The sequence below is a fragment of the Aulonocara stuartgranti genome (genome assembly GCF_965226115.1).
Source record: "Aulonocara stuartgranti genome assembly, chromosome: 19".
NCBI classification, from domain to species: Eukaryota; Metazoa; Chordata; class Actinopteri; order Cichliformes; family Cichlidae; genus Aulonocara; species Aulonocara stuartgranti.
Window position 1 is genome coordinate 1,429,432 of NC_138955.1, and position 24,947 is coordinate 1,454,378.

Here is a 24,947-nt window from a genome sequence, read left to right on the forward strand (position 1 = left end):
ACTAACACAGTTTTTAAAATTACATTTACGGCTATCGGAAACTTTGCGTAAAGCAACAAACCGATTTTTTTTTTAAAATTTATTTCTGACTGTAGGGACGCTCTCTGGGATTAAAAAATGTTTTTGTTTCCCATGACAAATGAAGGTAACTCCACAAGTCAGTTATGGGTCGTGCTTACGTATTTCCAACATTTTAAAACAAGGATGACAGAGTATTGAGGGCAACGAGTGCCAAAATTATTATTATAATTTTTTTTATTTAATTAAAATGGGAAATTATTAATTAATTTAATATATAAATAAATGATTACAATTATGTTATCATCATTTAAACCACTTGATAAATTATTTAGTACTCTATTTCCATTTTTTATTAATTAATGACCCATTTAATTCACTATTTAACAATTCAGTTGTTAAATTCACTCGTGACCCTCCATAATCACGAGTTCAGCTCAATTTTCGTCAAATGAGCATAAAAACCTCGACAAAAACAGCTGCTACAGAGGTTGGTGGTCAGACCCAAGTTCAATTAATCTCCCTGCTGAAGGGAAACTGTGATTTGAAGAAAAGAGCTTGCACAAAAAGTACTGTCTTCTCCTGGATGGTGATTGATGTATTTGTACAAAAGATGCTGAGGCTAATTTCCAGTACCTGCAAAAGGACATCATCCTCTCAGCTGGACAGCAGATGATTCAATATATCCACCAGGGGGTGTCCACAGCTCAACTATTGAGTTAACGGCTGCAGGTCCAAGGTATTTGACTCTTTCTTCCTTGAATGTGACACTCTGTGACACCATTTACACCAGTGACCACTGACTACCAGAATAGCAACATAGCCTACTTGATGTACTGTGTGACTGTCGGTGTCTTATTTTCTTTAATCATCAAATGTCATTTTCATGTTTCAAAATTTGCACATTCACTTGGAGTGCATGGCAATCAACAGATATACCTAAATTTATCACATGTCTGAAACAGTGCAGCTTATCAAAGAAAAGTACCTGGCATGTGTTTAAAAGGCTACCATTTTCTTTCACATCAGGATCCTTTTTCTGTTTGTTTAAGGTTGGGTGGAGACTCAGAGAGCAGCAGTATTTTCAAGTAATAGAAAATTAGTGTGTGTGTGTGTGTGTGTTTTATCTCAAGCAGCACATTTCTACAAGTAGCACTGGGATAAGATGAGTGAGAAGTTTGCTTCAGAAGTGCACTTAGATGCATGGGGGCAAGTTGTAAAGGTATCACCAAGCAGTCCGATAACAGCAGAGACACAAAAAAGGGTGCAGATACACTATCTTATCACAAGCAGCCAGCTGGTCTTTACACATATTCTCATGACTTCACTCTGCATGAGCTCAAACTAACACATGAACCCAAGCTGCTGGTCATCTGTAGATGGCATGCATGTAGTCGTCTATTCAAAGGGAGGATATTCCGGTGTGCAGGAAGCAGAAAACCTTTTGACCTGAGTAATCCTGGGTGTGTGAGTGAGAACAATGGACCAGTGTGTTAATTTTCACATTTAAAATAGCCCAACTAACACACACATACACACACACAGAAAAGTACAAATCATTTTTTTTAAGATTATAGATAATTAGATTAAACCTGCACAGTTAAACTGAATACAGACAAATACATAATAACTGGATTTCAAAACCTTTTATACTCATACCTGTCGTCTGGCCAATGGGGGAGGCTCATGTGTTTAAATCCGTTGATGTGGAGTTAATAGCGCTTTGATGCCAGTCGAATTCACTCAGTCAAGGGGCATGATTCACATTGCAAGTGACGTTGATAAACACAAAAAAATCTCTTGTCATGAACAAGCATTACAGAAGGAAACAATAATCATCCACTAAGATGTTTTTAAACTCCCCCTTTTCAGGTTCAGGCGTGCACCTTCCCCTCACAGCCATGCTGACTAAAGGGAACTACGTACAGGGAGTGGAGATAGGTTTCATGACAGAGATGCCTCAGCTTTTCTTACATCACAGTCTTCACAGATGTGTATGCATCCTTCTTTTATGGTGTTGTGAAAATTCAAATGCAAAGCTCCAGAGCTGATTTAGTATGATTTGGATGATCATTTGTTTATCTGTTTATGACAGGGGGTAGAACTAGAGGATCAAACTTCTCCAGGCTTTCTTCTTACCTTTAACTTGCCAGCTGGCCTGAGTGTAATTTAGAAACCAACTCAGGTACATCCATTTCTCACTTGAGGAAAAATATCTCAGAAATGGGCTTCAGTTTAAAATTAATGAGACTATTTTCAATTTAAAACGTTCAGATCTCATATAATCGTGGCCTCTGGAGTAAAATGTGAGCAGCCATAATCCCCATATCTACGTTTGGATGAAGGTGATAAGACTTCCTAAAGCTCCTGAAAGATTTCAGGAAACATCTTCTTTGGACCACCTACAGCACAATAACACAATCCCTGATTTAAGCTGTAGTGGTAATGGAACCTGCAACCTCTGTTATCTGTTAAAGGAAGATCCACCCTTTCCTGTTGTGCAGAATGAACAAACAACATCTTTTAGTAAACCAAAGGAAGAATCACTTACGCAGTGATTATCCAGAATGTACTCATATTAAAGGGATATTTTAACCTCTGGTTATGTGAATATAATGTGAATTGTTATGGAATAGCAGGAAAATGTGAAAATTAAAAAAATAAAAATAATATGTGATCAAGTTCTAAATCATTGTTAGAGTGCCAAAAGATAATAGGAACATGTGCTTTTCATTTTCTTGGATGGAATGACTTCAACGAGCCCCCCCCCCGCGCCGCTTCCGTGATTAAAATCTTCAAGTATAAATCTAGAGCACGACTTTTGACGCAAGTATAATGACTAGTGAAGCGCGGAGTCCACTCCGTGTGAGTGACAAGCCCGACAGCAGCAGCACGGCCGCCCACTCACAGACAGGCTGGGTGAATCTTAATTGTGTAACGTTCATTGACGAGTCAGCACAATGCTTGTGAGACCGCGGAGGCGCACCGAGCCCAGCAGAGCGATGTAATGCTCCCATCGAGGAGGACACAGATGGACAGCCTAGTTCAACCGCTCGTCGCCCAGTACCTCGCAATGGGATGTCAGTCAAAAGAAAACCAAAACGAAAGTATAACATCAGAGGAAAAGGGCAGAGACGAAGCGTAAGTCGGCTCATCTTTTTGTGCTTTTACTGAGGAGTTTCTGGTTGGTTTTCTCTGGTGAAAACGTGGGCACCTGATCGAAGGTATAGGAAGGTTAATCCTACTATCAGCTATTTGTTAATAGTAAATGTGGAATTTTGGCCAAAATGGTGTCAAAAACTGATGCTTTCCACTTGTTATTGCGCACAAGCGTGTTCAAGTTCACCCGCTTCTCTGCGGCCAGACCTGCTACGCTTGAAGCGCTTACATGCGTAAAACTGTTCCATTTGTAAGCTCTTTGCTCTGGTCACTCGAGAGTTTTATGTGGATGTCCGCAATCAGCCGGTATTTCCCCAAGTTAAAGGAAGGAAATGAGAACAATGAATAGCAAAACACACCACGGGGGTTTCTTAAGTGTAAATAACACCTTCGAGTTGTGTGACTGTGGGACAAATCCTTTCATGCGTGTGGGCTAATAACCCGTGCTCTCGTAAAATCATGGTTTAAGGAGTGTGCATGTACAGTCATACATGTTAATAGCAAAAGGAGAAAGGCACACTTTCACTGCAGTTAACCCTCCTGTACCTCCTCCGCCCTTCACTGTTCTTCTTGTGTTGGTGTTTCTCAAGGAGAGTGACTCAAGGATGCACCTCCAGGTCTAGAGTTTCTCCTCCAGGTCGGCCTCACAGGTTCCACAAACCTAGCCCGGCCCATACCCCGCCGAGTAAATCAGTAATGCCTCTGGGACACCTCACCAAGGGCGCAACCTGGGAGGAGCTCATCCAAGCCTGCCTGCAGTCTTTTGGTAAGTTAGCGCTGACCTTCTTGGCTGGTTTGTTTTACAAGGTGAAGTCCTGCAGTGAACAAAAGACTCCAGAGGGTGTTTGTGCTCTATGGTTGTGTAACAGGTTATGCAGTCCTTCGGATATCAGAAGACATTAAACCTTCAGGTTAAGCGAGATCACAGAATGTTGTAGCTTAAGGAGTCTGTTTTTCTCACCACTTTCTCTCACCAGCAACAAGTTTAGGCAGGCCTCTAAAGAAAGAAGGGAGTGCCTCGTGTTGGAAAGTAAAAAAGTGATTTCTTACCAAGGCTGACTTTATTTTTGTTTAGTGTAAGATTTCATGGTTTGAAGATAAAGTCTCTTGTCGGTCTGATTTTGTGCCTTAATGTTGAGGGACACGGTGTTTGAGGCTTGCTAATTTTTTAGAAATGCTTTTTGCTGCACTCTATTAATTGTGCATTAATATTTCACTGGCTGCATGATATATAGAGGGCGTACTTAAATGAAAGAACAGCACAGCAGTGATTGTGTAGGCTATAGTTGGATCAATCAAGCAGATATCATTGGCTTCATCGAGTTGTCTGGAGTGCTCTTTGAGTTATGGTGATTGCATCTCTGAAGAGACAAGCTTTCAAACTGCCGTTGCCTGGTTACGCAAATGCAGCAAGAGCAGTGGAGAAGTGTTACAATGGACTGCACATAAAATGACATCTCATAACTACATTCATCTGCAGAGATGCAGGTATTAATCACAGTCGGCTTCCCGTTGGCAGGATACAGAATCAGTGGGAGGGGTTTTAGCCCTATAGACCCCGTACGCTTGAAAGTTACACCCTCAGTGTGTGACAGTGTCTCTCTGTCAGGATAATGTGTTATGACTGGGGTTTTCCTTGCACAGCCTCTCCTGATAAAATGCATCACAGTTCTGGTCCTCTTGACTCACATCACAGGGGACCCCTAAGGTCCTCGAGTCCTGCCACCTTTTCAAATGTGAGAGTGCACGTAAGAGCTATTTGAAGGATTACCGGATGGCAGCTTCAAGCCTGGCTGAGCTGAAAGGTCAGATCCCTGAACGGTAGTCCTCAGATGCTGACCAACCTTTGAAATGCAGAGCACTGCGAGGTGTGGATCAATAGCTGTTGACATCATCTTTCTCCTTGGACCGCTCAGAACACACCCATATTTTTTTTTCTGTTTTTGTTCTTGCTTTCTTTTTTGTTTATTACAGTACTGCTTGCATTTAATTTGCCTCTTTTTTGCAAATTTGGCAAAATATTTATAAGCCAATAGAATAAGACGCGCTATATAAGTCAAGAAACAGTGGTGGGGTTTTTTGGCCTGATGGAAAGTCTCAATCTTCACAGCTGTGAAGAAAACAACACTTTGTTTATCGCATAAGAATATTTTTATTTTTGTATTTATTTACCCATCTACTCCCACATAAATGCGGGTGCAGATGTTTCAGTATTTATTTAATTTTAATGTTTTTGTTGCAATGTATCTACTGCTTGGACACTTCATTAACTAACATCAAATCCCAATTTGTAGCTATGTAACATTAATGGTTATTTAGCCATGACATTTAGCTTTTTTTAAAAATTCATTACAACTGGCTTTCTGTTAAAATGTGTTAATTTTGCTTGCTCATGACTTTACATAACTACATATTGCATACAGATCACAACATCTATTTCACATCTTTTGCTGTTAGATAACGGTTTAAGTTACTCTTTCATTTTTAAGCTGTTTATATTCAGAGAGCTTTAGCCTTTAGTTTATTTAACCACTTAAATCCACTTTTAATTCATCCTTTTCTATTTGTTTATATGCAGTTTTTTTTTACTTTACTTTCTCCATCTAAGTAGTTTTTTTTTGTTTATTTGTTTGCTTTTTTCCTGCTTGGGAATTACTGTTGTAAAGCACGAATGGAAACAGTGTTGTCGACACAGTTTCACAGAGTCCGAAATATTATGGAAGATTTTGCCCAGAGTACATAGAGATGGCAATCTGACTCGGGTTCTTCTAAAACAAAAGGACCGTCCAATCTGATAGCCTCTGTCAAAACAAGGAAACATGACGTGCATGTTTGGATCGGCCGATGAATGTCGAAGATAACCTTAAAAGTAGGCCACCGGCCGCATGCCCACTGCAGTGTTTATCATCATTCGCCGGGCAGCAGCTTTCCTAATGTTCCAGTCACTAACAGCCAGTCCGGAGGGGATTTCCTCCCACAATTAACCCTGCACAGGGAGGGTTAGTGGTTGGAAAGTTGTGAAAAAAGTATGGCGTAATTGTTTGCCTTATGGAGACTCACAACCTCCTGCTGTGCTTTATTTTACAGTAGGTCTGACTCTGAGTGTTAGTAAGTTAAGAGAGTATTAACTGATAATTTGATTAAAGCAATCTTATTATATTTGTGTTTACCAGAAATGCCAAGAAGGAGTGGGAATTGTTCTGCATGCATATGTCTTAACTTTAACTGCACCAAATTTTTGCAACCTGTATCACATGTGTCATTTTATAAGCAGCCCTGTGTTTTTCTTGTGTCTTTTACTCTCTTAATGACTTGGAGGGTAAGGTCACTGACATTCGCTGGGTTTAGATGGCAGAGCCTGCGTGTTACAAACACAAACACACCAGATGCAGGATATGAGGGATGGATTAGTCAGCTGCGGCAGCAGTGGCAAGTTGCTTACAGATAACAAAGATTAGAAAACATGTTGCCATGGCGTCCAAGGTATTTCCAAGGTGATATTGTTTAAAAGTGGGTCCTCAGACGCCTGATATCCTTGATGGTGTAAAGACACTGGCAAAGCTTAAAGGGAAACAGCACGCAGCTTGAGACTTCGCAAATGTTGTTCTTAAGGTTTTCAGCCCATTTTCAGGGACCACAGGGGAAGAAAGACACAAATAGTCTAGAGCTGCTATTAAATTCACTTCCTTTTTACGTCAACCGCAAATTTACGGAACGATACAGTCATTTTTGAATTTGTGCTGAAGATGAGTGGTTTGTTTGAGTGTGTGGGAAAATCACTTTTTGTGCTCATCTTGTCCGATTTTAAGAGGTCATTGATAAGAAATTTGTCTTTCTTTTCGCGGTTTCGAGATGTCAGTCATAGCGTGGAGTCAGACGAGCATTATAAGGAAAGGTGGTCTGCATACAAAGAGAGGAAGTCAGATACATGCAAGGAAAAAGGAAGCCAAAAAAAAGGTAGTGAGACAGGCGAGCAGCAGAAGTAAACACAATCAGAGGAAAAGGTAAGCGTTCAACGGAAAGGTAATGGCACGAGAATGTGGGCATAAGTTTAAGCTAACTGTCTCTTGTAAAGTGATGAAAATGTCTATGCTGAATTTATGTAGTACAAAATAAATGAAGAAGGAGGAGGGTATTTCTTTAACATTATTGATGCATAGACCCTCATCCCACCAACATATCTAGCATGCAAGACTATTGGCTGGGGATAGGGTGGCCAAGCGTCTCATATTATTCTGGACTTTACAGCACCTTTATCTCTTGTTCAGCATGCTGACATAATGTCCCACATTTTGATTGGCTCCAGTTTGCGAAGTGAACAAATATTATAGGAAATGAGGGGCTTATGTATGTGTGCATCGCTGCTGAAACTCAAAGATACCACACAGAAAAGTAGCTGAAATAACAATTTGCAGTTTTAGCAGATGCTGCAAGAGAAAAAGCAGAAGACGCAAGAGCACAAAGACTGTTACGTGAGTCTATAAACACAAAGTTTCACTTGAGTAAAGTTGTGAAAACACTGAAATACAATATTTGGTCTTCACATTATATGAATGCAAAATCTATATAGCTTGCAAAATTTGTGTGTTTATTCTGTTAGTTCACAATATCAAAATTTCAAACTCCCCCCTCAGCTTGGCCTGCATTTCCCCACATAAATATACATTTTGATCCAGATTTATTTGCTGTAAGCAAGAAACATCATGGCAACATGTTATTCTGTTTGCCTTCAAAACATCATCAGCTATGCGATTAACTTTCTGTGAGAAAACTGTGTGATGGATCTGAAAACCACATTTGAGTTAAACATGATGCGAAACCAAAAGGGGGTTTATCTTAGTACTAGTAGCGGCTTCTGTATTTAAAAAATACACACATATACACACACACGTATATGTATGTATATGTATATATGTATGTGTGTGTGTGTGTACGGTGGCCCTGAGAGGCCAAACGGAGTGCATATATACCATCTTTGAGTCATTTGATATTCAAAACCCACCAGCCCCCCAAAAAAGCAACAAAAACCATGCCACAAACCCCCATCTGATCTCTGATAATCAAACAACAACAGCAACAAAAGCAGCTCTAATAGTACATTTTAATGTGATGTGCTCTGGTTGATTGTATTTGATGAAAGGCAGGCAGAAGAATTCTCACCATCAGAGCAGGTTTTATCTGAGAGGGTGGCGTGTGTTTTTGTAAACCTCCTCCTCTTTACAGCGGCGACGCCTAACTCGAGCACGTGTGCGTTCGTTTTCTTTTGCAGACGCAAACGGATGTGTAAACGGGAACGGCCACTTGCTGAACATCACCCTGACCATGCACCGTCACCTCATCTCCTCCGGTGATCTGCTGGACAAACTCGTCTTTTTATATCCTTTGTGGAGTGCATCATAAAAGCTTTGGGGGGGGGGCTGCTGTCACAAGGCAGGGACGTGATTCAAACAAATCAGCGGCCAATTCTGGGCAGAAAATGTAGACCAAGATCAGACCACTTGTTCTGCCGTGTGCTGCTTTCATTTGGTTGTCAACAGCAACACGCTGTCAAGTTCATACTTGGCTCACAATGCAGCCTGTAGCTGTCAGTGTGTAAAATGTGATAGGAAAGTGGCAGTTCGTGTTTGCTCCTCCTGTCAGACATTTTAGATTTTGTACATCAGTTGCTTTCAGTGTGCAACTTTCCTCTATTCTGAGCTGGTGTATTCAATAGCGGGGAGTCTATTACCTTTCAGCATTTTGGTCTCTTTCAGAATGTTTGGTTCAGTGCTTTTTTATTTTCTCTGCTTCACACCAAAAAAAACCCCATGTTTTTTTAATGCCTTGTGACTTGTGGGGAGGATCTATAATCTCAGCTTTCATTCAGGAAACAGCAGTGGCATCACAAAGCCCCTCAGAGGAGCTTATCAGCCCCACGGTGAGAAAGCCTTGTGGTTTCAGGTGTTAATTACCTCTGCCTCTTTCACATACAAGTTCTCTCCAGCTATATATAAACACAGACCCTCCACTGCCTAAAGAGCCCCCCGCTCGCGCAGACCCACGTCAATGCACGCACGGCCGAATGGCCCTCTCTGCTATTTTTAACCCTCTCGTTCTGTGCCCGAGACCCAAAAGGATGCATCAAATAAATACAGTGTGTGGGTTAGGATCAGGGAAGAGGCACAGGGGGCCATTAACAGTCTTCATCACAGTCTGGCCTTGGAATTGCGTGGGCACTTCTTCTGCTCCTATGACGCAATTAGCCTTTTTATGTGCTTCACCGCAATCTCGTTCCTGCCAGCGCAGAGCTATACAGTCGGTTGGATATAAATTCACAGGGCGGTGTTTTTCTGAGCAACATGTGCTAAAAGGAAGGCAGAGTGACCTCCGTAATAAATAATAGCCTTTCGAGCTGACAGCACTGTTTAAACTGCCGCACGTTTAAAGATCCGTCGCAAAACAGTTTTTCTACAATATACGAGGCACCGATTCTGCGGTTTCTTTGTGCATTATGTTGTTCTCTTACCTCTGTAAGCCAGAATGATTCATTCCGTGATGCTCATCGGGAGTTTTGCTTCATGCAGTCGCCTCCTCCCACATTAACAAATGTCACCTGTGTTTGCCTTTTCAGTTTAGTTTTTTTTTATTAATGACTTTGTTTGCTGGAAAGAAGTTGCACAGTCACATCAACCATATGTTCATTATTTACTCCAGAAAAAAATTGTCTAGAATAACTTGCTGGCAAGACAAGCAGCAGTGAATCCAAGCTTTAACTTTCATATTCATCAGGTTTATGCTCATGTCACTTGCTCCTTAACTGAAGTCCTCACGTTTAAAACGGCAGTAGACAGCGAGCAGCCAGCAGAGTGCCAGAGGATATGCTACCTCATCAGGTCAGTCCCACAAATACACCGACTCAGAGTTCAATTTGGCTTGTTTTTACATCTCATTCACACTGTTATCATTCTTTACTCTTACAGGCACTGGATCCAGGAATTCTGGATGATGTTCCGGTTGCACCACAGCTTGTCAGACAGCCTGGATGAGTTTCGGGATCTGATCCGAGAGCACGGACAGGAGCGACTTTGCTCTCTCCTAGAGACCAAATGGATGTAAGTGTTAATCTCCGGCCAGCTGGCCAACTGAGACATTAGGTCTACAGAACTCTCGGTTGCTTGTTGCAGTCATAAAAGTACTGAAATCAGTCACGATCAAGAATAGAGACTCTCACTATGAAGAACACAGACCCGTAGTAAGCATGCTAAATCTTCCATTTTTTATTGTTGTTGTTTTTTATCATTTAGGTTGCTGTGATGAAACTGGACTGCACAGTTTTAAGTTAAATACTCAGATTGATGCTGCAGCTAACTATAATTATATTTAGAGAATAATCTTCCAATTAATAATTAGTGATGCAAAGAGTTGTTTTATATATAATGTGAGAAATATCAGTTTCACGCATAGCACATGCTTTATTGTGTCTGATCAACAGCCCAATACTAAAGCAGCAACATTAATAAAAGTGGTAGATACTTACATTTGTTAAGCTAAAATCATTGAACTGTAGAATTAAAAGATTAAAACTCCAAACTGCACGTTTTGTAGCTGCACCATTTTTCTCTCCAGGAAGTGACCGCAAATAAATGTAATGAAACGCTCTGTGGGAGACTTCCATGAATCAACAAACAAAGAAATCCATTTGCAGCTTTTCAGTCTATGAAGTTTTGCTGCTACATAACCTTTCTTCTGATGCATTCACGTTTTGTTTCGTTGTGTACTCCAGAACCGAACGAGACTGGTCGTGGAAAGCCAGCCAGAAGATTAAAGCTAACAGCAGTAAAAAGAGGAAGGTGTCGCTCCTTTTTGACCACCTGGAGCCCATTGAGTTGGCCGAGCATCTCACCTACCTTGAATTTAAATCCTTCTGCAGAATATCAGTGAGTATAAACACACACCAACTTAAAAGAACAAGCGCACCTGTTTGTAGCTTATCATTAACACTTTGCTGTTTTGTTTTTGTTCTCTGTTTTTTTTTTAAATTACATTTACTAAGAACCATTAAGTGTTTCCTCCTGACAGGAAATGCTTTGCAGTTTCCGTGCAGCGGTTTATGCTCCTGTCTCTGCTCTCTTTGCCAGTTTGTAGACTATCAGCATTACATCCGCAGCTGCTGCATGAAGGACATCCCCGTGATGGAGCGTTCCATTGCGCTGTGTAACGGTGTCTCCCAGTGGGTTCAGCTGATGGTGCTAAGCCGGCCAACCGCTCAGCTGAGAGCTGAGGTTTTCACTAAGTTTATCCACGTTGCACAGGTAGTGGTTAAATCAACCCCCACTTCCACTACACATATACTTTCTGTGCTTACATTTCCTCTTCGCTTAAATCTATGTGCGGTTGTTCCAGCACCTTATCTAACTAGTGTTAATATGACTTTTGTCTCACTCTGAAAGCCCCTCACATGTTAGTAATTGTGTAATGCATATTCAGAGAGCTTGTAGTGATTCTCAGGAGCTGTGCTGCAGGCTTTTAGGGTATCCAAATATCTTACCGATAGAAAAATATTATCTGAATGCAAGCTAATGAAGTCACCAAGTGGAACACTCTTAAACAATGAGGACTTTGTAGGAGAAGAAAAGCAGGAAATGACTCGTGAGTGTAGTCTCTGATCAGAGCTGGCTTGTTAAAACCACTCCAACGTGAAGCTGTGTGCAGCCTGCTGAGAAGTGATACACTGGCTTTGGGGAGCCGTTAGGCAGGCTTGTACTCTGGAGGACCTCTTGCAACACTAATGCACCAGTCTGCTGCTGCTCACTGCTGTCAACCTCGAAACCCACGGGTGTGGAAACGAATTTCACACCATAATGCTCCAGTGACAGCAAGAACTGGAGAATTTATAAAAAATAAGAGAGGGAAAAGCATTTCCAAAAAAAGAGCGAACCATCAGAGTGCAGTAAGAAAAAGCCAATGATCTAAGTGGCTTATGTAATGCCACTGTTGTGGATTATATAACCAAGGCTACCTGAAACAAGTTTAATTGCGCGTTTATAAGTGTGTGTGTGTGTGCGTGAATGGACTGACGTGTGTTTCTTGTGCGTGTCCGCCAGAGTCTGCACCTTATGCACAACTACAACACACTAATGGCGGTGGTGGGAGGCCTATGTCACAGCTCAATCTCCAGACTGAAAGACACCACGTCGCACGTACCGAGTGAAGTCACTAAGGTAAAGGGTAACTGGCAACGCGATGTCCAGTTCATTTAGAGTCAAGGATCAAAATACTGGAGAAAAATAACTGTAGCACAATGATAAAAATGATTTCATTCCCCAGGTACTGAACGAGATGACAGACCTGCTGTCCTCTTGCAGAAACTATGACAACTACAGACAAGCTTACAACAAGTGTACAGGTTTTAAAATCCCCATCCTGGGTGTCCACCTCAAAGACCTGATCTCAGTCAATGAGGCCATGTCGGATTATGTCGAGGACAACAAGGTGAACGTCCAGAAGCTCCAGGCCCTGTACAACCACATCAACGAGCTGATCCAACTCCAGCAGATCCCACCCAGGCTGGATGCCAACAAGGACCTGGTTCACCTGTTGACGGTAGCGAACTGCTCGCGGCGACTTTGGGTTCATTTGAAATTGTTATGCAGCTTCATGTGATTCAGCAAGTAGCGCTGAACACATACAAAGATGCAAATGAGTGCAGCATGTGGATTGTCTTTTTCTCGTGTGGGTGTGATTAGAGTCTATGATCTATGAGTGTGTGGGTGACAAGCTGAATGTGAATGAGAGTGAGTTCAGATTGCTGTATTGTTGTATTATCTGAGTGCAGTGTGCTAATCCTACTTGAATGACAGCATGCCCGTGAAGAGATAATAATTACCCCGCAACCTGAATTCACCTTCACCAAAACATGTTTCAAGGAGAAATCTAGAGACCTTTTTCTCATTCTGTTTACCTTCCATGCAGCAATAAGTGGCTTTTTAATGTCTTGCAGCTATCCTTGGATCTTTACTACTCTGAGGATGAGATTTATGAACTGTCGTATGCACGGGAACCCAAGAACTGCAAAGCACCTGTGAGTGATAGCAACAGACACGATTTAAGTAAACATTTGTTTACCAGCTGGAAAAATTCAGCATATCAACAAACTAATAGATTGTCTTGGAAAGCAGGATTATTCACTCTCTTTCTTTAGAGAGAGCAGCTGTTTATCTTGGCCTAATGCAAAGAGACAGAAACAGCAAGCCTCTTTGGGACCTGAGATTGGTTAAGCAAAAGTGTAAAAAGTGTAATGATGCTTAACGGAAGCAAAGGCTTATTTGCTTTCTCTCAGAGATGAGAATATAGATTTCACTGTCTCTTGTGTGTGCTAAAAATGAAGCAATTACTTAGTCTGAAGACTGAAAATAAGAAAGTGCCTAGCCTGACATCCGTGCAACATTGTTGAAAGTGAATTTTTATGCTTTTGTTAAACTGACTAACTTAAGCGCAGTAATTAGCCTGTAATGTCTTGGTTGTTTCACCCATGCACTCAGAAAAAGAGTCTTTGCCCTCATAATCGTACCTACGTAACAGATTTAAATGGAATTAAATTGCTTAAAGTTGTCGTCATTTGGGCCTTATTTTATGGAGTGTATGATAACTGAAACTCCTTTGGTCAGATGTTATTTTGCATATCTCCTGAGACTTAGTTTTCTTTTTTTTTAATCAGCCAGCCACACCTTCTAGACCTCCCGTGTTTGTGGACTGGGCATCAGGAGTGGCTCCTAAACCCGATCCTCGAACCATCAGCAAACACGTGCAAAGAATGGTCGATGTAAGCGCTTCCCTTTTTCAAGCCTCCACAGTTTTCAAGCCTCCTTATTTCAACTATTCTCTTGCATGATGCCATCCTGACAGCCTGCCTTCCCCGCTATTGTTCGCTAACAACTGAGCAACAATGCTTTTTATTTGTTGTCATTCGCAGTCCGTGTTCAAGAACTACGACCACGACGAGAACGGCTTCATTAATCAGGAGGACTTTGAGAAAATCGCTGCTAGCTTTCCGTTTTCCTTCTGTGTCATGGACAAAGAGAAGTGAGTCTCTTGACAGGTCATGTATTCGCTCAGAGGCTATTTATGACTTCAGGGGAGAGGAAGCAAAAGTGGCATTTGTAGATGTGTAGTGGCGAGTTTAGCAACCGGAAACATAAAATAGCTGCGGAATTAACCATAAAGCTGCCGCTAAATGTGTACATGAAAACCAGCACAACTGATAGGCAACCGGTGCTGTAAAAAACGTTGTCACTAAGTGGTATATGTTTTTTTTACAACCACTGGGCAGATGAGTGGGTGTAGCCATCTATAAATATGGAGAGACATTAATGAAAAATTTTTAAAAAACCTACAAAAATAACATGTAAATTATTACTATTAATAGATTTTTAGTATATCAGGCTCTTTTGCAATCATCCTGTATCACAGCTCTGTTTCCTCTTTTAAACATCAGCTTACAATATATGTGTTGTGGTTTTTTCAGGGAAGGCCAAGTCAGCAGAGAGGAGATCACAGCTTATTTTATGCGGGCCAGTGTCATCTGCTCCAAGCTGGGCCTTGGCTTTGTCCACAACTTCCAGGAGACCACTTACATGAAACCCACCTTTTGTGACAACTGCTCAGGATTTGTAAGGAAACACAAACCTCCTTGGTGCTGTTTTCTAAAAAAAAATGTCATTTGGGTTTTGCTCTTTTATGTTTAGTCACATAAATGTTGTTCTCTCTCTTTTCTCTCACAGTTATGGGGTGTCATCAAGCAAGGCTACAGATGCAAAGGTGAATATGGTGATCTCACTCGTGTAACTTTGGTATCTCTGGCCAAATGTCAGTTAACTCAAATACTTGGAGAGGTACACTCTGTCTTGTGGGGAGCAGGTGAAATGGAGTGTGGTTTTTCGTTGCGTTGCATGTTGCTAGTTGAACCTTGCAGCACATGACAGAAAGAGACTGCACTGAGAACCACAATTTTCTTCCCCCTCCCCCGTCCTTCTAAAGATCTGAGAACTATTTGTTTGCTTGACAGTAAGCATGCAAAAACAAGAGTCTGAGAGTTGCATTTGCAGAACAGATAGTGTTCAAAGAGAAGTGAGAAGTCAGTTTATTGAAGCTAGATCAACTTCGGTTCCTGTTGTGACATGTCGTGCATTCTTTTGGGCCTGCACAGACTGCGGGATGAACTGCCACAAGCTGTGCAAGGACCAGGTGGCGTTTGAGTGCAAGAAGAACACCAAAGTGACCAACGCCACTGACAGTCCGACCCCGAGCTCCACGCCGGTCACCACAGGCACTTCAGAGGGTGGGTTGTGTTGATGGGGTACACCCGCATTCAGTACTGTTAATCACGCCATGCTTTTCTTGCACATGTTACCGCACAATCTCACCTCAAATATGTAGACAATAACAAATACCCGGCATGGAGTAATCACTAATTTTCTGTATCATGTGCCATCTTCGGGCGGAAAGTTTTTAAGCCACTTGTTCATTGGTGAGACAGTTTTTGTTTCCTGTAATCACTGCCTCCGACACTGCACAGAAAATAAAGTTGTTTTTTTCTCATCTGTGCCAAAAAGAGTTTGCAATAGCTGTAAGAAAAAACAATTCTTGAACGCAAGGTCAGGTCTGCTGTGAGGGTGATTTCCCTCCATCTATCGCTAGGAACAGTTTCACTTACAGTAAAACTCAAGCTGCCCACCGGCTTTAAAAATGCTTCTATATTCGGAGCAGAAAAACTTTCGTTTTTGCTTATTATAGGCTGACTAACTAAGAGACTCAGGCTCTTTCAAAATTAGTCTTTCTGACGTACTGTTTTGTCATATGGTGTGATAACTGATCTGAGCCATTTTCTTTAAGGATCACTGATTGCTCTTTAGGCATAAAAGTTACTTTAAAGAGGAGCTTTTTAGTTAATAACATGAAATAAAAGAAACCAAAGAATGTTTTAAACTATGAGGGTAATCAAAGTTACATTTCAAAATATGTCCAAATCTACTACAATTATTTATAATATTACGAGGATGAAGATCCATTTTACTGTAGTTCAAATGGTAAATGGGCGATCTTCTACTCGCACACTCAAAGCACTTTGTAAAACATGCCTCATTCAACTATTCACACCCATTCATTCTACGCCTTTTCTAGTGCTTTATATCTAGCATTTACATCCATTCACATGCATTCACATTCTAAAGAACGCATCTTAGAGCAACTTGGGGTTCAGGATCGTATTCAGGGATACTTTGGTATGCAGACTGGAGCAGCCAGAGATCAAACCTCCAACCTTCCAATTAGTAGATGACCTGCTCTACCTCCTGAGCTACAGCCACCACATAATTGGTAATATACACTCTCTGGCCACTTTATAAGGTACACTAGCAGTTCCCACTAGTGGTTTGGCCTTTTTATTGCATAGATTCAACTAGGTGCTAGAAACATTGCTCAGAGGTTTAGGTCCATTATTTGCATAATAGTGTCACACAGCTGCTGCAGATGTGTCGGTTTCATATACATCATGCAAAGCTCCCGTTGAGCCACATTGCAGTAGGGGCTTTATGGGACCTTTGGGCAGCAGAAGACCGCTCCTTTTATGCCCATCTGCTTGTATTTGTATGCAGAAGAGCACGTGTTTTGCATTTAAAACATATTTGTGATAAGTGAACAGGTGTGCCTAGTAACGTGGCAAGTGAGACAAATCTCTGTTTAATATTGTGAACAAGACAGTGTCTGGAACAATGAATACTAATATTAAAGTCAATACGTGGTCTAAAAGTAAGTTTAGAGTCAGTGCAATGTAAATATTTTTCTGCTTTCTGAAGGGGAAAATATTCAGGCTATGGCAAAAGATTTTAGTTAAAGGTTTGTCTTTACGCTAAAGAGCATAGAGTAAGTTTTTTTGATCTACAAAGCAATAATTTGTTAGCTGAGAACCAGGTTTGAAGAGTTTTAAAGTCAAAGTGCAGAACTGTTGAGGTTGTAAAACAGAGGTCTTTGATGTATAGACAATAGTGTCATCTGCGTAAAGTTGCGTAGAGTAATTAGTTGAATAGAATACAAAAAGAAGTGGTGCTAGGATAGAAACTAGCAGCACCCCTTGCTGCTGAGTAATCAGATCCGATTTGCACCCACTTAAAAACTGCACGCTGCTTTCTGTTGCACAAATAGGACTTAAACCACATCAATGCCTGTTGGGAAAGAACAATAGCATGGAGATTGTCAGTGAGAAGATGCTGATGAACCAAGTCAAACGCATTGGTAAGCTTTGTAAGACAACCGTGATCAGCAAAAAGGAATCATTAGACAATTTTAGCCCTTTCATTTTAGTTGTATCATATTTCATACATGAGCTTTTGAGATCTCTACATCATCAACGTGATTTTTATTTTTGTTTTTTTGAAAAATGTGTTGTATACAATCAGACACAAGCAGTGCTACTGTGAGCAATAAATTGCACAAAAATGTTGGATGTAGCTCATGGTTCAGGTTTTACAGGGCTATGAGAACAATAGCTATTTCCGTCTGTTAATGTGCATTTTGAAATTAACAGAAATAATTACTAAGCGTGTCCCTCTGCCCAGGTTCAGAAGAATGTCCTTTCCCCTACCCTCCGGATGACAGGAGAGACTGGAGCCCGGACTCCCCAGTCACTTCCAGTTCGAGGCCTAGGAGAGTCCATAGCCATACCCAGACAGATGGACCTGAAGTATCGCCCACCTCAGCTTCTCTCTTAGTCCCAGCAACACCCACCCTCACCTCATGTCCCAGCCCAATACCCCAAAGAAAACAGCGATACTGTGCCAAATGGGAAAACAGAGCTTCTGTTGTGCAAAAGCCTAAAGAGCCAGAGGAGGAGAGCAAACCTACCTACGAAACTCTGGAACTGGTGAGTATCACACTATGAATTATACTCTACTTTTATGCACCATATCGCCCACTTGTTATTTTAATATAAGGTTTCTTTAACAGGAGAACCAGAAGCTCCGTAAAGCTAATGAGACACTACGTAAGAAACTAAAAGAGACAGAGCGGGAGGTGGAGATACTAAAGACATTGCTGAAGAGGCACGCTCTCCACCCAGTGGAGGAGGACTCCTCCTCTTAGACTTATACATACACTGATGCTTCAGCAAGGGGACTGGTGCTGCCTCCGTGTGGCAGCAGGTATGAATCCTGATTTGATCATGAACAGTGCAAGTATTTATCAGTATAATGAGATGAAGATAACATGATATAAAGGAGAATACGCTGCACAAGTTGTTTTTATCAAGGAAGGAAAATCTGTGTGTCACCAATAATAAGGTTAAGGAATTTCTTTAAAGGTGGTGGATTTTTTAAAGCTAAATACGGTGCAATTTAACAACTTGTTGTTTTTTTTTTAAATGCACATTTATCCAAATTACTTTTTAGTGGGAAGATGGTTTTAAAAAAGGCTTTTTTAAATTGCAAATCTGAAGTAAACAGGACAAGCCCCTTTAATGTTTTCAGCAGCTTAGAAAGGTGACAATCAGTAGCTTGAGCATTACTTAATTTATTTAGCTAGTGTGCAAACACAAGGCATCATTGAATGAAGGAATGCAGTATTTTTAGAGGGGGAAAAGGCATTTGCAGAATGTGTTTGATCAATTCTTGATCAGTTAATGAGCTTAGCTATTTATGTTAAACATAAAATGGAAATCAAAGGCTGCAGTAAAATGTGTGAGCAGCGGAAAAGGTCATCAAAAAGTGCATGTCGTTACTAGCAATGACAGGAACCCACTGAGCTTAGAGCAGCAGAATGAAAGTTGTACAGATTGCTTTATATTGTTTTCACTGCTCGTTTCAATGCACAACATGCTTCTGTCAATATTTATTGTGTGAAACACTACACACTTCATAAGAACAGTGAGATATCGGAACATTTTGTACAGTATAGTGGTACTTTCATGGAGTTATTTATGCTTATGTTGGCTTCATATTGATACTTAAAAAATGGCTGGTGCAGCCATGCTATTTTGATGTAGTGTGGCCCATCGTGTGAGTGTTGTACTGTGAGCTGAGATATGTGTTTGTGATGTACATGTAATGTATTGTAAATACAACGTATACACTGTGCCGTTGTACTCATGTCGAGGTTCATCCTATTTCTCAGTATTGTTCTCTTATTGTTCTAATAAATAATTCATATTCTATAGTAAACATTTTCCTGTGTTACTCAGTGTGACCACCGGGAGTCACCAAAGCATCACCATAAGAAGGTTTTCAGATTCATTTTAGTGATTGCTGGTTTTCAGTTTCTAAACATAGAGGTATATTCTGTGAATGCTCGAGTTAGCTGTTGTATGTCTATTTCTAAGAATGTGCCCTGCAAATAATATGAGTGGTAGTTAACTTCAATAACATCCTTTTTAATGCTAGGTTTAAAATATATCGTTTTTAACAACATCCACTACTAGTTAAAATAAGTAGCACATCTCCAACACATTGTTTTGCAAGAATCCACAGACTTGTGCTGAAACAAACCGTTAAAGACAGCATGTATCACCCCGTCTGCCAACTGTGCCAATCTGGCCTGTCCCTAGAGCTTTGCTGCAGGTAATGAGTCTGACTCCACAGTACATGTTGGCCAGTAGATAATGAGAGGGCAACTGTCTGCTGTTGCAGGAGGAAGGACTCAAACCTAATAATTCTCTTTTTTTGTCACTGCTCACTGCAAACAGCAGGTGATTTATACACTACTATATTCCCGGTGCTGTGATTCAGCATGTCTATATTTCTATAGCTGTATTTCATCAGATAAGAAGGCAGCTATCTGAAAGTATAAAGCATTTCCACATATATTGCATCTGTATTGTTGCCTGGACCAGGATAGCTTCTTAGGCACAGCAGCTGTTACCCCAAGCCTAGCCTTGTGGTAACAGCTAATTTACTTTTATTTGAATGTGACATCCAGCTGCTGGGGAGTAGCTCCTCGAGTCTACCACGCTCCATGCACACTAATGCTGAATAATTTCCAATACCATGGCTGGCTGAGAGAAAGTGACAGAAAGAACACGTGTTAAACTTGAGAGAAAATGTCATCTCAAAGGCTGCTTTTTTTCAATCAAGGCTGTGATAAAAGCTTGAGAGGAGAAATGTCTTTGCCCCGGTGTGCTAAAGTAGTCGTCAAAAAGATAAATATATCAGACACAAATCCATTTACAAACCCAACAGAGACTGTAAACATAACACATTGTGGTGCATTTAAGTCTGAAAGAGACCACAAGACACATGTAGGCTAAGTGATACAGAGTATGACTTCCTTCTACGTACACTAAGATCAAAATATGACCAACCAATTAAAGCAGGCAGACTGAAATGATTTATCACCCAGACATCAGTTGTCACTAGGTGTGAATGTGAGCGCGAATGGTTGTCTGTCCCTGTGTGTTGGCCCTGCGACAGACTGGCGACCTGTCCAGGGTGTACCCCGCCTCTCGCCCTATGACAGCTGGGATAGGCTCCAGCGCCCCCCGCGTCCCTGGAAAGGATAAGCGGAAGCGAATGGATGGGACATCAGTTGCTGTGTACTTGGGGGAATTGGGCCATTGTGAGATATCCATAAGTTAACTTAATGTGCTAAGTCTAATGAGCACACTCTCTAAAACTAATCAGACAAAGATGTGAGCAGACCATTTTATGTCCCCCCTGACAGCATGCAGAAAACACATCGGGAGCACACACAGGGGACTTTCCTTTCAAACACGAACAAGCGCCACCGCCGCAGTGCCTGTAGGATACAGGAACACCACAGCCAAACTCAGCTCCACATATTCCCTTGATTATTAAACCGAGTTCATCAAGTTCTAATGATGGCCAAAGGACCATTGTGGAAGAGCAGAGAGAGAGAGAAACCCCAAGTGAAGGTGCAGGAAAGGCAGAGAAAGACACGTTTTTTCTAAGGAATCTTCCAGAGGTGGCTTTAAAACTGAAGCTGTGGTTACATTTTTTAATTAACCTTGATGATAGCGGAGGAGTGTAACGGGAGAAGAGAAGTGGAGGAGTTCTGCTCTGCAAAGGCAAACAGTACTGCTCAGCTGCCTCCCCCTCTTTCCAACCTTTGTCAGTGAAACCTAAAACAGTCAGTTTTAGGTTTCTAATGCAAGCTAATGCACCTATGAGCTCAAGGTAAACACAGAATAGCAAGAGAAGAGTTATGTCTGAACCTGATATGAAGGTAATGAATGTGTGGGCACCACTGTGTGTGCATTTACACAGAGAGAAACATCAGGCTGCCCTTTCTGGGCACACACACACACACACACACACACACACACACACACACACACACACAATGCAACCTATGGGTGAGGAAATTCATATCCTGTAAATATCCAGTGAAGTGGCTTCATATTATTCATCTTGCTGGCATACCAGCAAGGCGGCTTTGGAATAGGCATATATTTTCGAGGCTTAGAAAAAGAGGCACAGTGACAGAATGGTGTGTGTGAAAAGCCAAAAAATACATAATTCCTCTTGGTTGTTTTGTGTTTGCAGTGCATTCCTGCAACTTGTAACCTAGAGCATCAGTGATCTGCATCACAAGGAAAAGACTTAGGTGCTGTTTAGGTGATGTGAGATGTACACGCTTCACCAGTGCAGCTGCCAGTATGATTTATGATAGATATTCACTCCCCTGTTGTTCCCTAAGGCGTACTTTGGTGCAAAGTGAGAGTGGTATAAACAAAAAAAGAAACTCTAAAAGTTATAATTGCCCCGAAACAAACACTTTTATATTGGCTCACATCTGTGTGAAATTGAAAAGCAGATTGTTGGCAAATCTATGTCTTGTTTTAAGCTGCTCAATGCAAAGATGCCAAAAAACAAGAGACATCTGAAGGCAAACACTGATGGTTATATAGCATCTAACAGAACAAGTACTTCAAAGACAGCCTGGAGAAAACGCAGATTACCGTAACTGATGAAAAAATGAAACCAGGTGGTGATTTTAAAAAAAGAAGAAGAAGAGAAATCACAGGTACAGGGAGTGCAGAATTATCAGGCAAAGGAGTATTTTGTCCACATCATCCTCTTCATGCATGTTGTCTTACTCCAAGCTGTATAGGCTCGAAAGCCTACTACCAATTAAGCATATTAGGTGATGTGCATCTCTGTAATGAGAAGGGGTGTGGTCTAATGACATCAACACCCTATATCAGGTGTGCATAATTATTAGGCAACGTCCTTTCCTTTGGCAAAATGGGTCAAAAGAAGGACTTGACAGGCTCAGAAAAGTCAAAAATAGTGAGATATCTTGCAGAGGGATGCAGCAGTCTCAAAATTGCAGAACTTCTGAAGCGTGATCATCAAACAATCGAGCGTTTCATTCAAAATAGTCAACAGGGTCGCAAGAAGCGTGTGGAAAAACCAAGACGCAAAATAACTGCCCATGAACTGAGAAAAGTCAAGCGTGCAGCTGCCAAGATGTCACTTGCCACCAGTTTGGCCATATTTCAGAGCTGCAACATCACTGGAGTGCCCAAAAGCACAAGGTGTGCAATACTCAGAGACATGGCCAAGGTAAGAAAGGCTGAAAGACGACCACCACTGAACAAGACACACAAGCTGAAACGTCAAGACTGGGCCAAGAAATATCTCAAGACTGGTTTTTCTAAGGTTTTATGGACTGATGAAATGAGAGTGAGTCTTGATGGGCCAGATGGATGGGCCCGTGGCTGGATTGGTAAAGGGCAGAGAGCTCCAGTCCCACTCAGACGCCAGCAAGGTGGAGGTGGAGTACTGGTTTGGGCTGGTATCATCAAAGATGAGCTTGTGGGGCCTTTTCGGGTTGAGGATGGAGTCAAGCTCAACTCCCAGTCCTACTGCCAGTTTCTGGAAGACACCTTCTTCAAGCAGTGGTACAGGAAGAAGTCTGCATCCTTCAAGAAAAACATGATTTCCATGCAGGACAATGCTCCATCACACGCGTCCAAGTACTCCACAGCGTGGCTGCAAGAAAGGGTCTAAAAGAAGGAAAACTAATGACATGGCCTCCTTGTTCACCTGATCTGAACCCCATTGAGAACCTGTGGTCCATCATCAAATGTGAGATTTACAAGGAGGGAAAACAGTACACCTCTCTGAACAGTGTCTGGGAGGCTGTGGTTGCTGCTGCACGCAATGTTGATGGTGAACAGATCAAAACACTGACAGAATCCATGGATGGCAGGCTTTTGAGTGTCCTTGCAAAGAAAGGTGGCTATATTGGTCGCTGATTTGTTTTTGTTTTGTTTTTGAATGTCAGAAATGTATATTTGTGAATGTGGAGATGTTATATTGGTTTCACTGGTAAAAATAAATCATTGAAATGGGTATATATTTGTTTTTTGTTAAGTTGCCTAATAATTATGCACAGTAATAGTCACCTGCACACACAGATATCCCCCTAAAATAGCTCAAACTAAAAACAAACTAAAAACTACTTCCACAAACATTCAGCTTTGATATTAATGAGTTTTTTGGGTTCATTGAGAACATGGTTGTTGTTCAATAATAACATTATTCCTCAGAAATACGACTTGCCTAATAATTCTGCACTAACTGTATATGAGAGATGAGAGAACAGATGTTGCAGTGCTGGGGCAACCAGAAATGCTCTCAAAAGTCAGCAGAACTCCTTGGCAAAATCAAGGAAAGTGAAGCAAAGCATGGCTGCAACAAATGCAAAGCAACATACAAGCTCTGAATATAGAGCATAAATGGGAGATAGAGGTAGGAAGGGAGTGAGTTCCTCCCAGTGGGAATTGCTTATGAAGGTGAGACAGAACAAATCAAGCAGCTGTCTAAGCCAGTCTCCACCTGGACTTTTGAATTCAACATCCCCTCTGAGCAGGGAGTCACAGTGGGAGTTCCCACGTGTGACAGCAGCCTTCTCTCTATTAATGCAAAAGCCATAAATGCTTTATATACGACTAAAATGAGAAATCACTTGTCTTTGTTTGTGATACTGTGGACAGCTTGTGTTTTGCAGGATACATAATAAAGACTCACTAAACTATAAAGCACTTCATATTTCATTTCGATGCTATTTCGTGTTTATTAATACATCGAAACCAGGGGTGCTCAAAAACAGCTGAGCTATAATAAGAATTGGAGAAAATCTAATAATACAGTTTACCATTACTATAAACTACAACATGAACTCTAGAGTAATTAAAAAAATACTACAACCAGATTTGTGAGGCTGTATTTAGGGATGCTCTAACAGAGGCAGATTGAATGTGATTAGGTACTCCATTTGAGTTCTCAAAGCCATTCATTCAAATGCCTTTTTCTACAACAAAGAACTTTTAACATTACGTTCACACATTCACACAAGGGTTCAGGATACTTTAATATGCCGACTACAAAAGCCGGGGACCAAGCCATCAACCTTCCAGTTAATAGACAATCTGCTCTAGATCCTGAGCCACACCAGGGGAGGTTAAAAGATGTGGCAACTGACAGCAACATCAGAAAAAAGGAGCAGACTGAAATGATAGAGAAACACCAGGGGCTGACAGAACAACCAGAAAAGACTGGAATAGATGAAGAGTGAAGACCAGTGCTATAAACAGCCCAAACTGGGAGAAAGGCACAGCACCATGAGGAAAAAAAGTGCAGTCCACAGGAAAAACTAAGACACTTTAAAAACGGTTAAATTCTCAGGCCTCTGGTACAAGATCTGATCCTGAAGACACAAATAGAAGCCCCACACATCGATATGTTTGGTGGAGTAAAGGTGAGGCTTTGAAACCCAAAAGC

The 24,947-nt window shown here is 41.3% G+C and overlaps 1 protein-coding gene and 1 long non-coding RNA gene across 2 annotated transcripts; both read left to right on the plus strand.

Annotated features, from left to right (window-relative positions):
* Nucleotides 1-86: 86 nt before the first annotated feature.
* On the plus strand, nucleotides 87-2,684 carry LOC309695092. The gene is made up of 3 exons (XR_014273037.1): nucleotides 87-145; nucleotides 632-757; nucleotides 1,891-2,684. It is a non-coding gene; the product is annotated as an uncharacterized lncRNA (long non-coding RNA).
* A 159-nt stretch (nucleotides 2,685-2,843) lies between these two features.
* LOC309695286 (RAS guanyl-releasing protein 1-like) lies at nucleotides 2,844-19,364 on the plus strand. Its single transcript, XM_082515811.1, has 17 exons — nucleotides 2,844-3,159; nucleotides 3,768-3,943; nucleotides 8,447-8,552; nucleotides 9,987-10,049; nucleotides 10,137-10,268; nucleotides 10,940-11,093; nucleotides 11,295-11,468; nucleotides 12,261-12,377; nucleotides 12,484-12,759; nucleotides 13,157-13,237; nucleotides 13,874-13,978; nucleotides 14,129-14,238; nucleotides 14,681-14,825; nucleotides 14,937-14,973; nucleotides 15,362-15,493; nucleotides 17,769-18,073; nucleotides 18,157-19,364. Exons 1-17 carry the CDS (start codon nucleotides 3,026-3,028, stop codon nucleotides 18,289-18,291), a joined length of 2,382 nt encoding a protein of 793 aa, XP_082371937.1. The 5' UTR covers nucleotides 2,844-3,025; the 3' UTR covers nucleotides 18,292-19,364.
* Nucleotides 19,365-24,947: the final 5,583 nt, after the last annotated feature.